The sequence below is a fragment of the Molossus molossus genome, unplaced genomic scaffold (genome assembly GCF_014108415.1).
Source record: "Molossus molossus isolate mMolMol1 unplaced genomic scaffold, mMolMol1.p scaffold_m16_p_14, whole genome shotgun sequence".
NCBI classification, from domain to species: domain Eukaryota; kingdom Metazoa; phylum Chordata; class Mammalia; order Chiroptera; family Molossidae; genus Molossus; species Molossus molossus.
Window position 1 is genome coordinate 72,981,789 of NW_023425349.1, and position 13,521 is coordinate 72,995,309.

General features: G+C 41.6%; 1 protein-coding gene and 1 pseudogene across 1 annotated transcript; both read left to right on the forward strand.

Moving 5' to 3' along the window:
* Positions 1-645: 645 nt before the first annotated feature.
* On the forward strand, positions 646-1,233 carry LOC118629891 (interferon omega-2-like). The gene has a single exon (XM_036261602.1). The coding sequence runs from the start codon at positions 646-648 to the stop codon at positions 1,231-1,233; it is 588 nt and encodes a 195-aa protein (XP_036117495.1).
* A 10,406-nt stretch (positions 1,234-11,639) lies between these two features.
* Positions 11,640-12,156, forward strand: LOC118630297 (annotated as a pseudogene).
* The last annotated feature ends 1,365 nt before the right edge of the window (positions 12,157-13,521 follow it).

Consider the following 13,521-nt stretch of genomic DNA (forward strand, 5'->3'; position numbering starts at 1 on the left):
TCTCTCTCTCTTCCTCCGTCTCTCCCTCCCACTCTATCTTTCGGACAGGACAGCTTAAGCCCCATGTTAGCAGCACCCCTGCAGCCCCTGTTTGGTGGGCTCACTGCCGAGCCGCACCCGGGGCGAGCAGGGCTCACCCAGGCGCTGGTGGCGGCCGGACTCGGGTGGTCGCGGCAACGAGCCTGCAGAAGAGAGCAGTGGAGGTCATGGCCCGGGCCGGGGAGTGTGCTGGGGGTCGTTCCCAAGGACAAATTTTGTTTCTACTACAGAGAAGAGCAATATGTATGCAATAGTCAATGTACGTGAGTATGTGCATGTATCTGAGTATTTACACACCAACTTACACTTCTGACATTAGGACAAAGACATTTCTCATTTAGTTGATAAGTGTGCACTTGTACTGACACATCTGGACTCTAGCAAAATTAATACCGTAGATTGATGACATCTTCTTAAACCAAATGGAGAACTCAGAAATTAAAACAAAATAGGAAGTGAAAGTGGAAAGAAGTGTTCAGAAAATGAAAATTATTGTGTTCCCTATTTAAGGACAATGCTTAGAAAGGAGGTAATCGGAGAACTAGAGCCTCTAGTTTGTTCAGCAGACTTCCAGCTCAGCCAGGCCAGCAGCACCCTCCATTCCCCATGGCCCTCCTGCCCTCTCTACTCACGGCCCTGGTGGCGTTCAGCTATGGCCAGGGTGGATCTCTGGGCTGTGAGCTGCCTCCAAACCATGTCCTGCTCAGCAGGGAGAACTTAGTGCTTCTGAAACAAATGAGCAGAATCTCCCCTTCCTTCTGTCTGAAGGACAGAAAGGACTTCAGATTCCCTCGAGACACTGTGGACGGCAGCCAGCTGCGGGAGGCCCAGGCCATCTCTGTCCTCCACGAGATGCTCCAGCAGACCTTCAACCTCTTGCTCACAGAGCACTCTGCTGCTGCCTGGAACACCACCCTCCTGGACCAACTGTGCAGGGCACTCCATCGGCAGCTGGAAGCCCTGGACACCTGTTTGGTGCGGGAGACGGGAGAGGAAGGATCTGCCCTGGCAACGCAGGGCCCTACACTGGCCGTGAAGAGGTACTTCCAGGGCATCCGACTCTACCTCAAGGAGAAGAAACACAGTGACTGTGCCTGGGAAGTTGTCAGAGCGGAAGTCATGAGAGCCTTCTCTTCAGCAAGACCCTTGTATGAAAGGTTAAGAAATGAGAATAGAGACGTGGAGTCACCTTGAAATGATTCTCATTGATAAACGGGCCACATAACCTTTGTACATGTTCCTTGTGTCATGTCAAAATGCTTTTATTTCTTCTGTAGTCACAGAATGTATTGAATTTTATTCGGCAACTCTGTTGTCAGAAAATTGAACAAGAAAATGTTACATAATTCAGCTCCCTGGACATCAGTTCCTAATGGAATACTGCCTGAGGCTGTTTGTTTGTTTGTTTGTTTGTTTATTTATTTATTCATGAATTATTTATTCTTTTATATTATCATATTTGAGTATTTACATAACAAAATTTACCCTTGCCCTTTATTGAAATTTACTTGTTTACCTTTTTTGTTATTAAAGTTTTATTTTGTTTTATATATTTAATTTTTATCAAGGAAAACTTCCTGGTTCATTTATGCTGAAAACCTAATCATTATTTTGTTCTAAATAAATCTGTTTCAGAATGGTAAGTTCTATAAAAGAGCTCCTCCCCTAGTGGCTATCAAATTTGGGAATCCATGGAATTAGAAAGAATTCTGGAAAATATGGAAGACATTCAGGCCTCATCTCAGAGTTGTAACTGATTTATATTCCGTGAGCCGGGAACTGTGGGTAGACATGCCTTAGTGGAGTCATCTAGAGTGTAGTATTCGTTGGCTGATCGTGGCACCTGGTACTCTTCCTCCCACCCTCTCCCCAGTTCTTCTTGACTGAGTGCATTCAGTCCCTTCCACCATCCCTTTCTACCCCACCTAACTGCCTGCCTTCACAGGTTCTCTGGTTGTGTTGTACTTTCAACTTCACATTTTTATTCTGAATGAAAGCCAAAGGGAGAGACCAAAAGGTGAATGAAAGCTCTATGTTCTCAAACCATTGTAGGCAGATCTTTTTCTGTGACTGTTCTGGGGTTTATTTTGGGTCCCGAGGAAATGCCATTGTAGCAGTGATGTAATAGGTGCTGAAGTAAAAGGAATCAACTGAATTCAGTTTAGTGTGTAGGTGCTGTGTGAATTTATCAGGTAGCAGGGAGTGATGCCAATTTGGGAGGATTCCTTGAATCATATTGGGAGAGGTGACCTTGCTTTCTTAAGAACTACTATGCACTGTATTGTGGATGTTGCTTAGGTGAGCCTCAGTGTGACATGGGCTTAGAGATTTAAATGCAAATAAGTTTACTCTTTAGTTCTACTAAAGTTATTCAACACATCGCAATTCTGTTTTTCTGCTAAACAGAAAAAAAAAATTGACATCATCTAGATGAACATCTATCAGTTGATGAACTTAAAATGTATTTTCTGGTAGGAAGCAAAGTTAAAAGTGAAGTACCTAATCATAAAGGTTATGAAAATAATTCCATTTTTAGTTGTGTTTAGTAGTTTGTTTGGGTGACTTTAAATTTTATCTTGGTATTATTTGAAAATGTTATAAAAATAATTATTTGAATAAATAATTGAATACATTACTATTTATATAAGTAAATATATTACATTAAAAGTTGCTCTGGGGTGGATTTTTTCATTCATTGAGGGCTACAACCCAAGGCTCATCAAGTAATTGAAACTAATAGCCTCCAGGGAAAAAGCTAGAAGATAAGTGAACCTTTCCTGGGCTTGCAAATATATCCAGAAATGTAAGAGTTGAAGTGGTGTTTAGATGGGTCCTCCCACACTCATCCAAACCCAATAGAGGGGTCCACAACCAGCAGAACACCAAGACCCACAGGGAAAAATTGGCAGGCTCCAAAACCCACTGAGACAGCCTAAATGGTGAAGCAAATAAATCATTCCCAAAGGAAAGAACTAGGTAATTCAACAGAAGATGAAATACATGAAAAGCTCAACAAAAGGAAGAGAAAGAATCCAATTAAAAATGGGCAGAGGACCTAAATAGACACCTCTCCAAAAAGGACACACCAATGGCCAAGAGACATATGAAAAAAAGCTCAATGTCTCTAATCATCAAGGAGATGCAAATCAAACTACAATGAGGTGTCACCTCACACCTGTCAGAATGGCTGTCATTAACAACTCATCAAACAGTGTTGGCCAGGGTGTGGAGAAAAGGGACTCTAGTACACTGCTGATGGGAATCCAGACTGGTGCAGCCACTGTGGAAAACACTATGGTGTTACCTCAAAGAGTAAAAAAATTGAACTGCCATTTGACCCAGTGATCCCACTTCTAGGAATATACCCCAAGAAACCTTAAACACCAATCAGAAAGAATATATGTACCCCTATGTTCATAGCAGCACTATTTACAATAACTAAGATCTGGAAACAACCCTAGTATCCATCAGTAGATGTGTGGATTAAAAAGCTTTAGTACATGTACACAATGGAATACTATGTAGCTGTAAGAAAGAGAGATATCTTATCCTTTGAGATGGCATGGAAGGATCTGGTGATTAATATGCTAAGCAAAACAAGCCAAGCAGAGAAAGACAAATATCACATGATCTCACTTATTTGTGGAATATAATGAACTAAACAAACTGCCGAACAAAATTAACCCAGAGATATGGAGGTGCGGTACAGGCTGACAAGCCTCAGAAGAGGGGAGGTTTGTGGGGGAAGAGATAAACTACAGAACTTACATGCATGTATGCATAACCAATGAACATACACAACAAAGCTGGGAATGGGGTGGGGGGAAAGGAAAGGGTAGGACTGGAGGGAAGGGGAGGCGGGTGTCAATGGGCGAAAATGAGAAACATCTGTAACAGAACTGAATTAATTTTTTAAAAAGTTTAAAAAATAAGTAAAATAGAATTGAGCGAGATATCAGAGGAAGAGTTCAGAGTAATAATCATGAGGAAGCTCAACAGCATGAGTAAGGACATCAGCACCATGAGTAAATATACAGAATCATTGAGAACCAACCAATTGGAAATGAAGAATGACATAGCAAAAATAAAGAGCACACTGGAAGGAATAACCAGCAGAGTAGAGGAAGCCGAGGACTGGATCAGTGAATTAGAAGACAGGATAGAAATAATCTCCCAATCAGAGAACCAAATAGAAAAAAAATCATTAAAAAACAGAAAGACAGCCTAAGACAACTGTGGGACAATATGAAACGTAACAACATCCACATCATAGGAGTCCAAAGGAAAAAGAAAATGAGCAAAGCTTAGAGAATATATTTGAAAAAATAGAGACAGAAAACTTCCCTATCTTGGTGAAGGAAAAAGGCATACTAGTACAAGAAGCACAAAGAGCCCCTAGTAAGAACCCAAACAGGCACACACCAACACACATAATAATTAAAATGCCCAAAATTAAGAAATAGAGAAAATCCTAAGGACAGCAAAAGATAAGCAACATGTTATTTACAAAGGAGCCCCCATAAGGTTCTCAGCTGACTTCTCACAAGAAACACTACAGGCCAGAAGGGAATGGCATGAAGTAATCAAGGTCATGAAAAACAAGAATCTGAATCCAAGACTACTCTACCCAGCAAGGCTATCATTCAAAATAGAAGGTCAAATAAAGAGCTTTTCAGACAAAAAAAAGGCTAAGGGAATACATTAGCACCAAACCAGCACTGCAAGAAATGTTAAAAGGACTGCTGTAATTAGCAGTAGAAATGGAAAGAAAAATAGAACCATACTAAACAAAAATGGCAATAAATAAGTACATATCAATAATCACCTTAAATGTAAATGGATTGAATGCTCCCATAAAAAGCCACAGAGTAGCTGATTGGATAAGAAAGCATGACTCATCTATATGTTGTTTACAAGAGACCCACCTCACACAAAAGACTCACATAGGATGAAAGTGAAGGGATGGAAAAAAATTTTCCAAGCAAATGGAAAGCAAAAAAAAGCTGGGGTAGCAATTCTCATATCTGATAAAATAGATTTCAAAATGAAGACCATAACTAGAGACAAAGAAGGCCACTACATAATGTTGAAAGGATCTATCCAACAGGAAGATATAACCTTGATAAACATATATGCACCCAATATAGGAGCACCAAAATATATTAAAAATCTTCTGGAGGACTTCAAAGGAGAAATCGATAGCAATACAATCATAGCAGGGGACTTCAACATCCTGCTGATATCACTGGATAGATCCTCTAGGCAAAAAATTAGCAAGGAAACAGAGACTCTAAATGAAGCACTAGACCAAATGGATTTAATAGATATCTACAGAGAATTACACCCCAAAACTACAGAATACACATTCTTCTCAAGTGCACATGGGACATTCTCAAAGATAGACCACATGCTAGGACACAAACTAAATCTCCACAAGTTCAAGAAGATTGAAATCATAACAAGCATCTTCTCAGATCACAATGGCATGAAACTAGAAATCAATTGCAACAAGAACATGCAAAGACATTTCAACACACGGAGGCTAAATAGCTTGTTATTAAACAATGAATGGGTCACCGAGGAGATCAAGGAAAAAAATTAAAAACTTCTTTGAAACCAATGAAAATGAATACACAACACAAAATCTATGGGATGCAGCGAAAGCAGTTCTGAGAGGGAAGTTCATAGCACTACAGGCCTACCTCAAAAAACAAGAATAATTTCTAATTGACTGTCTAACTTCACAACTTAAAGAATTAGAAAGCAAACAAATGAAAACCCCAGAGCAAGTAGAAGGAAGGAAATAGTAAAGATCAGAGCAGAAATAAATGACATAGAGACCAAAAAAAAAACAATTCAAAGAATCAATGAAACAAAGAGCTGGTTTTTTGAAAAGATAAACAAGATTGATGGACCCTTAGCTAGACTTACCAAGAAACAAAGAGAGAGAACCCAAATACACAAAATCAGAAATGAAAGAGGAGAAGTAACAACCAACACCACGGAAATACAAAAGATCGTTAAGAACTACTATGAATAACTATATGGCAAATCTAAGTGAAATGGACAAATTTCTAGAAACACACAGACTCCCAAAACTGGACCTGGAAGAGAGAGAAAACTTGAACAGACCAATAACGACTAAGGAAATTGAAGAGGTAATCAAGACTCTCCCAGCAAACAAAAGCCCAGGCCCAGATGGCTTCACAGGGGAGTTTTACCGAACATTCAAAAAAGAACTATCACCCATTCTCCTCAAGCTATTTCAAAAAATTCAAGAAGAAGGAAGACTTCCAAACACGTTCTATGAGGCCAGCATAATTCTAATTCCAAAACCAGAAAAAGACTATGAAGAAAGAAAACTACAGGCCAATATCCCTGATGAACATAGACACCAAAATCCTGAACAAAATATTAGCAAATCGGATCCAGAAATACATCAAAAAAATTATTCACCATGACCAAGTGGGATTCATTCCAGGGATGCAAGGCTGGTACGATATTTGCAAATCAATAAATGTGATACACCACATAAACAAAATGAAGAATAAAAACTACATGATCATATCAATAGATGCTGAAAACACATTCGACAAAATCCAGCATCCATTTCCGATAAAAACACTCAGCAATGTGGGAATAGAGGGATCATATCTCGACATAATAAAGGCCATATATGAAAGACCTACAGCCAACATCATACTCAATGGAGAGAAACTAAAAACATTTCCATTAAGAACAGGAACAAGACAGGGATGTCCACTTTCGCCACTCTTATTTAACATTGTACTGGAAGTCTTAGCCACAGCAATCAGACATGAAGAAAAAATAAAAGGGATCCAAATCGGAAAGGAGGAAGTGAAACTGTCATTATTTGCAGATGACATGATATTATACATAGAAAACCCTAAAGACTCCATCAAAAATCTACTAGACTTAATAAATGAATTTGGCAAAGTAGCAGGATACAAAATTAACGTCAAGAAATCGACGGCATTCTTGTACACCAGTGATGAACAACAGTCCATAATAGGATCCTGTCCTCATGTTATTAATTAATTTAGTTAGTTAATTATTCATTTATTTACTTATTGTTTATTTATTGTTTAGCCTTTCATGTTATCATATTTATATATTTACATAACCAATATTTGCCCAGATCTTCTATTCTAATATATAATACATGTTCACTTCTTTATTATTCAATTTGCATTTTACTTTATTTATTAAATTACTATTAAAAAAACTTCATGTTCTCTTTTATCCAGGCAACCCCAATCCTTATTTGGTTTCTATTACTCTATCTCAGAATAGTACCTTTCTATTAAGTCCATAGCATAGTTCCTGCACTAGTCAGAAAGTGCCTATGACATGCTGGAAATCCTTGAGATTGAGAGGAGTCCTGGGAAATATGGAAGACATTCAGGACTCATGTCACAGTTGTTGTTTCTTTTGTTTGCTGGTTTGCTTTGTCTTCATCCTCACCCGAGTATATTTTCCCACTGATTTTTAGATAGAATGGAAGGAAGGGAGGATGAGAGAGAGAGAGAGAGAGAGAGAGAGAGAGAGATCCATGTTTGACAGACACATAGAGTGTTTGCCTCCTGAACAACCCCGACTGGGGCTGGGGATCAAACCTGCAACCCAGGCATGTGCCCTTCACAGGCAATGAAACCCCAGACCCTTTGGTCCCTGGGCCCATGCTCTAACAGCTGAGCCAAATCAGCCAGGGGTGATGTCAGAGTTGTAACTGCTTTCTATTCAGTCAGGAAGGGCCAGTGGGTAGACATATCTGAGAGGAGTCATCTAGAGTGTAGTGAGAAAGACCTCCAGTATTAGCTGGCTGATTCTGGCACCTGGTACTCTTCCTCCCTCCCTATCCCCAGCCCTACTTAACTGAATGCATTCAGCCCCTTCCACCATCCCTTCGCCTCCCCTCCTCACGGCCCACTTGCACAGGTGCTCTGGAAGTGTTGTGCTTTCAGTGGCACATTTCCCTTCTGAGTGAAAGCCAAAGGGAGAGACCAAAAGGTGCGTGGAATCTCCATGTTCATCACAAGCACCTTAGGCAGGTTGGTTTCTATGAGGGTTCTGGTGTGCATTTTGAGGTGAGCAAATGTCATTTTTACAGTGATGAGATAGGTGCTGAGGTCAAAGGAATCAGCTGAACTCAAGTGACTGTGTGTGGGTGTGTGTGCTTGTGAATTTCTCACGTAGCAGGGACAGATAGCAATTTGGGAGGATTCCTTGGCTCTTTGCCTCAGGTGACCTAGCCAATGCACTAGTTTGCTCTTCTACCAATTGTGGATAATATTTGAATGAATGTTTTTCCCTTATATTTCTGTCCTCAACTATTTCTTCTTGATGGACAAGTTTAGCAGAAGGAGAGAAACGTGGCAATAGTGGACTTTTGCTGTGTCTTTCTTTGATTGCCTAAAACTTTCTAATCTTATGATTCATTCTATAGGCCTTGCTATAGATGATACACTGTATATATCGCCAAAGGTAGGTAGAGAGATGGTTAGATGACACATTTTGGTGTACAGAGCTTTTACTGTTCACAGTAAATGCATGTCAAGAGTGTTATATTTAACTGGCAAAAGTGCTGTTTGGCCAAGAGGGAAGTCTGCTGATTCCAACTAAGACCAGCTACACTTGGGCTTCCCTACCTCCAGCTATATTTATGGTGAATTTCTGGATGACTGGTGACTGAACTTAAACATCACAAGGACTGTCCCAGAGAAAGGATGTTCACATTCTCAGCTGCCTCTTTGGTTCCTGTGAACAGTGAAATTCCTAAAATGTGAAAAGATCACCTGTAACAAAAATAAATAAATTAAAAAAAATAAAATAAGGCTCAGACAGTGTCTTCAGAAAGCCTAGATTCCAAAATGTTGCTGTGCTCTTGGGAAAGTTAAAGTCCCTGGGCTGTGTTTTCTTCTTCATGAAATGGGAATAATGAGAAGGAACCAAATCTGCCTGTTTGTTAACACATGTGTACAAAAGGAACAGAACAAGACCGTCCCATGTTGGTGCTTGGAAAAGTGTTTCATAAAAGCATGTACTCAGAGAAGTGTTGAGACAGGAATGAATCTGGAAGGTACAAGCTTAGAGTTTCTGAACCATAGTAGATGCTCTATAATTTTGTATTTCTTTTACTATTAAAATATGCAAACATAAAAATATGTAATTCAATGGTGAGTTAATGTTAAAACTTTTGAAATTTTACGTTGATATTGAATATCAAAATGTTTTTCAAATGTAACAAAATGTTTATTTATATTACAAATATTATTCAAAGTTCACGCTTGATATTTATATTTAAGTATATGAATAGTTTGAAAAGTTGAAGAAACAGCCATTTGAAGGTTCGCACTTTACAGCATTTCTCTACTTTATTCCATAGGTCGGTAACGCTGCAACGTTGTAAAATCATACAAAATGTCACGAAGCCTGTGCACGGGCTTGTCCCTTGTCCTCAGGAGCCCTGGCTAGGCGCCCTGACTCAGATCCACAGCGTCCCCAACGCGGTGCTGTCGCGCCTCAGGGTTTCCGCGATCCGGGCTCTGAATCTGTGGGCAAGAGGCGAGAACCTATCCCGAATCTGTGAGAACGGTCCAACACGCTCCGATTCCCAGCCTCCAATCCCTCTGTGGTCGGACTCTTGCTACAAATGCCTCGCTAGAGTTTCTGTGCTAAACGAAAGCACCAATCTTGGGGGGAAAGCGAAGAAAAAATGAGGCGTTGTCCCTGGTTTCTAAGACAAATGTCCCTGCAAGGCCCAGCAACAGCTCGGTCTTCAGCAGTCATGGCCTCAGAAAGGCAGGTTTTTTACTCACTAGTAAAGCAGCACCAAGTTGCTCCACGGAGCCGCGGTGGCCTTTCTCCACAGTCCCTGGTCCCACTGAAAACGCGGGCTCCCAAGTCTGCCTTTCCCAAACCCGAGGTGCAGAAAAGGAAACCAGTCCGCCCTCTTGCGGCCATGAGGGAGGTCCGCTGGTTCCAACTGAAACCAGCTACACTTGGGCTTTCGCTACCTCCAGCTATATTTTCAGGCGAATATCTGAATGACTGGTGGCTACAACTAATCATCACAAAGACTGTCCCAGGGGAAGGATGTTCAGATCCTCAGCCGCGTCTTTGGCTCCTGTGAACAGCGAAATTCCTACGATGTTACGAGCTCAGACTTGGCTTCTGAAAGCCCAGATTCCATAACGTAGCTGTGATTTTGGGTACAGTTCATGTCCCTGGGGTTCGGTTTTCTTCTTCATGAAATGGAAATAAGGAGAGGAACCACATCTGCCCCTGTTTGTTACGCAGTCTCACACGATGGTGCTTGAGAAACAACTGTTTCATGAACGCATGTACTCAAAAGAGTGTTCCCAGGAATGAATCCTGGCGTAACAGGCTGAATGGAGTACCTAAACCATAGTAGGTGCTCCCTAATGTCCTATTTATTCACTATCAAAGTACGGAAAAATTTTAAAAATTGCCACGGAATGTTATTTTCATGTCAATTTTTTGAAATTTTACATTGATATTTTCTAATATTTAAATATTTCTAAACGTGTAAGATTTAATCGTTTTATGCTTAAAACACTTCGTTACCTTAATATTTATGTAATAGTTCCAGTTTTCCTTTTTTTTTGGTGGTACGTACCCCCAGCGGGAACCGAACCCGGGACTCTCTGGTCCGCAGGCCGACGGTCCAACCGCTGAGCCAAAGTGGCCAGGGCTAGTTCCATATTTTTAATTTGTAGTGCAAGAGTAGTATCCTATTAAAATAGTTTTCAAATCCTGCGCTGGAGAGAGCTATTCATTTATTTACATTAAAATAGTTTAATAGTTTGAAAAGTTGAAGGAAAGGCCATTGTAATGTGGCACTTGTCTATACTTGCCTCCGCGGGTCGGTAACGCTGTCACGTTGGAAAATCACCCACAAAAGTCGCGCAGCCTGTACACGGGCCTGGGGCTTGTCCTCAAGACCCCTGAGCCGCCGCGCCCAGACTCAGGTCCACAGCGTCCCCAGCGCGGTGCAGTCGCGCCCCGGCGTTTCCGCGATCCGGCCTCTGAGTCCGTGAGCATCCAGCGGGGACACTGTCTCCATTCTGTGAAAAGGGCCCGACACGCTCCGATTCCCAGCCTCCAAGCCCTCAGTGAACGGATTCTTGGTACAAATGGCCTCGCTAGAATTTCCCTCCGAAAGGAAAGCACCAAACTCCTGCCAAAGCGCTGGAAAGGTGAGCTCATGTGCCTGGTTCCTAAGACCAAAGCGCCCTGCCAGGCTCAGGCACAGGCCCAGGCCCAGGCCCAGCTCAGTCTTCAGCAGTCAGGGCCTCCGAACCGAAGGTGCACTATTAAAGCAGCACTTAGTTGCTCCGCGGAGCCAGAAAGGCTTTTCTCGCCAGCGACCAGTCCTTTTGCAAAGGAAGGCTCCAGAGTCAGCGTTTTCCACTCCGAGCGTCCGTAAAGGCCCTCCGCGCGCCCTCTTGCGGCCAGCTGGAGACTCGCGCTTTCCAGGGAACCAGAGCAGAGAAATCGGTGCTACTCCTCCGCGTGTCTCCCCCTGGCGGCTGTCCCCAGAGTCACGGGATTTCTCAATGGCCCAGGTCTACTTGTGGCTAGTGGCAGGAGTGATGCTCAGCTCCATCCCTGCTTGTTCCCTTGGCGAGGACGGACTTTGGACCCATAAGCCAGACAACTGGAGAATCTTACATCTTTTGCGACAGCTGGAACTTATCCCTCCCTCAATTATTCCTGAATGACAGAATCGACTTCCAATGTCTTTGGCAAAGGGGGACTGTCACCCAAATGCAGAAGCCACAACGCACCTGTGTGCACCATGTGGTGCTCCAGCAGATCTTCAGCCTCTTCCTAACGCCAGATAGCCGTGCTGCGTGGAACCAGACCCTCCTCCCTCAACTACTCACTAGCCTTGCTCGCAGCCTGGAACGCCTGCAGCTGGCGGAAGAAGAAAATCTGGCTTGTCCTGATTGGGGAAATCGTGTCTGGAAGTACTTCCAAAGAATCCGTAACTACCTGAAAGGAAAGAAATACAGCTTCTGTGCCTGGGAGGTGGTTAGAGTCGAAATTGAAGTACACCTTGTCCTCCTGTAGCAATTCTCAAAGGGAAGTCAAGAAAGGAAGAGGAAAGTTGCACTGTTCACTCTCTCTATTCGATTGCGCTGTTTGTTAAGATCCCAGACAATCTCCACTCACCTTTCTGCTCCAGCTGGGAAAGACCTGAAACCTAAATCATGCGGTTTTTAAAAAACATATTGTACATCATGAATTTACAAAGTTTTGTTTAGAGAGACGTACATAATATACTTTCCCAAATAAATATATTTATGTCACAATTTTTTTAAATGAGTTTTTTTTTGTGTGTGTGTGTGTGGGGGGGGGGGGTTGTGTAGAGGAGGCAGGGGCTACTTGTTGTTTCCAAAGGGTAAAGTCCAATATTATAGGGATAGGTCCTTCAGGATAGTATTGTGTTAAAGACATTTGTCAGTAAAGTTAATGCTACCTGTCCCAGAAAACTCCTCATATTTAATCATTGGATCTTTAGTTTTCCTTCATACAAGCACAATGCAGGCATTCTGATCAGATGACTCTTCTGCTAGCTCTTGATCAAACAGTGATTGAAGCTCATGGGTACCTTCCATTTTGTAATTTTGCTGTTTTCAATACGTGATCCCAAATTTCTCAGAAATTGAGTTTATTCCACTCAATTGTAAAGAAGGAAATTATGGTACACCACATGGAATGTTTTCAAGGCCAGGAGTGTACAGGGCAGTATCACTTATGCTCCTATTATTTAGTCTGAATTTATTCTCATGTTATGCTTTCAGTGCAAAGAATTTTGGAAATAGACTCTAATCTGGTTATCAATGGGACTGGAAACAACCTTGTTGAATAAGATTACTCTTCCTCTTTACTCAATTGCAGGTGAAGGTTATTTTATGAAGAAAATAACCAATGTGTTTCCTGCAAACACTTTTTTCATCATCAACAACCACAATACTGAAAGTCTGATTGCACTGGTTAAACTGTGGGGAGAAGACATGGATGTCACTAGTTAGAGTTCACAGCATCATGGACCCTTTAAAAAAGCCTTCAGGATGATTCCCTGAGGCACAAACTAAAGTTGGAAAGTTGGAAAATGGCCACAGATTATTATTTGAGGTCTCAGGGCACATTACAAGGTTCAAGTTGTTTCCTCGTTACCTGAAGGGAAGCCAAGAAAGTGTAATCGGGTAACACCTTGCAGGTAATGGAGGACCACTGAAATCAACGTGGAGAGCGAGTCTTCCATTCATGACCACACCCACCATTCTCATCTTCATATTATAAATATTGAAAATACGTACCTGAAGAAAATACCCTGCAACCAAAATGAGTTATTTCTTTTTTTTTTTTTTATCCTCACCCAAGGATATTTTTCCATTTTTTGTACAGATAGAGTGGGAGGGAGAGAGAGGA

Coding starts and splice junctions, on each gene's coding strand:
- LOC118629891 (XM_036261602.1), top strand. CDS start 646: ATGGCCCTCCTGCCCTCTCTACTCACGGCCCTGGTGGCGTTCAGCTAT.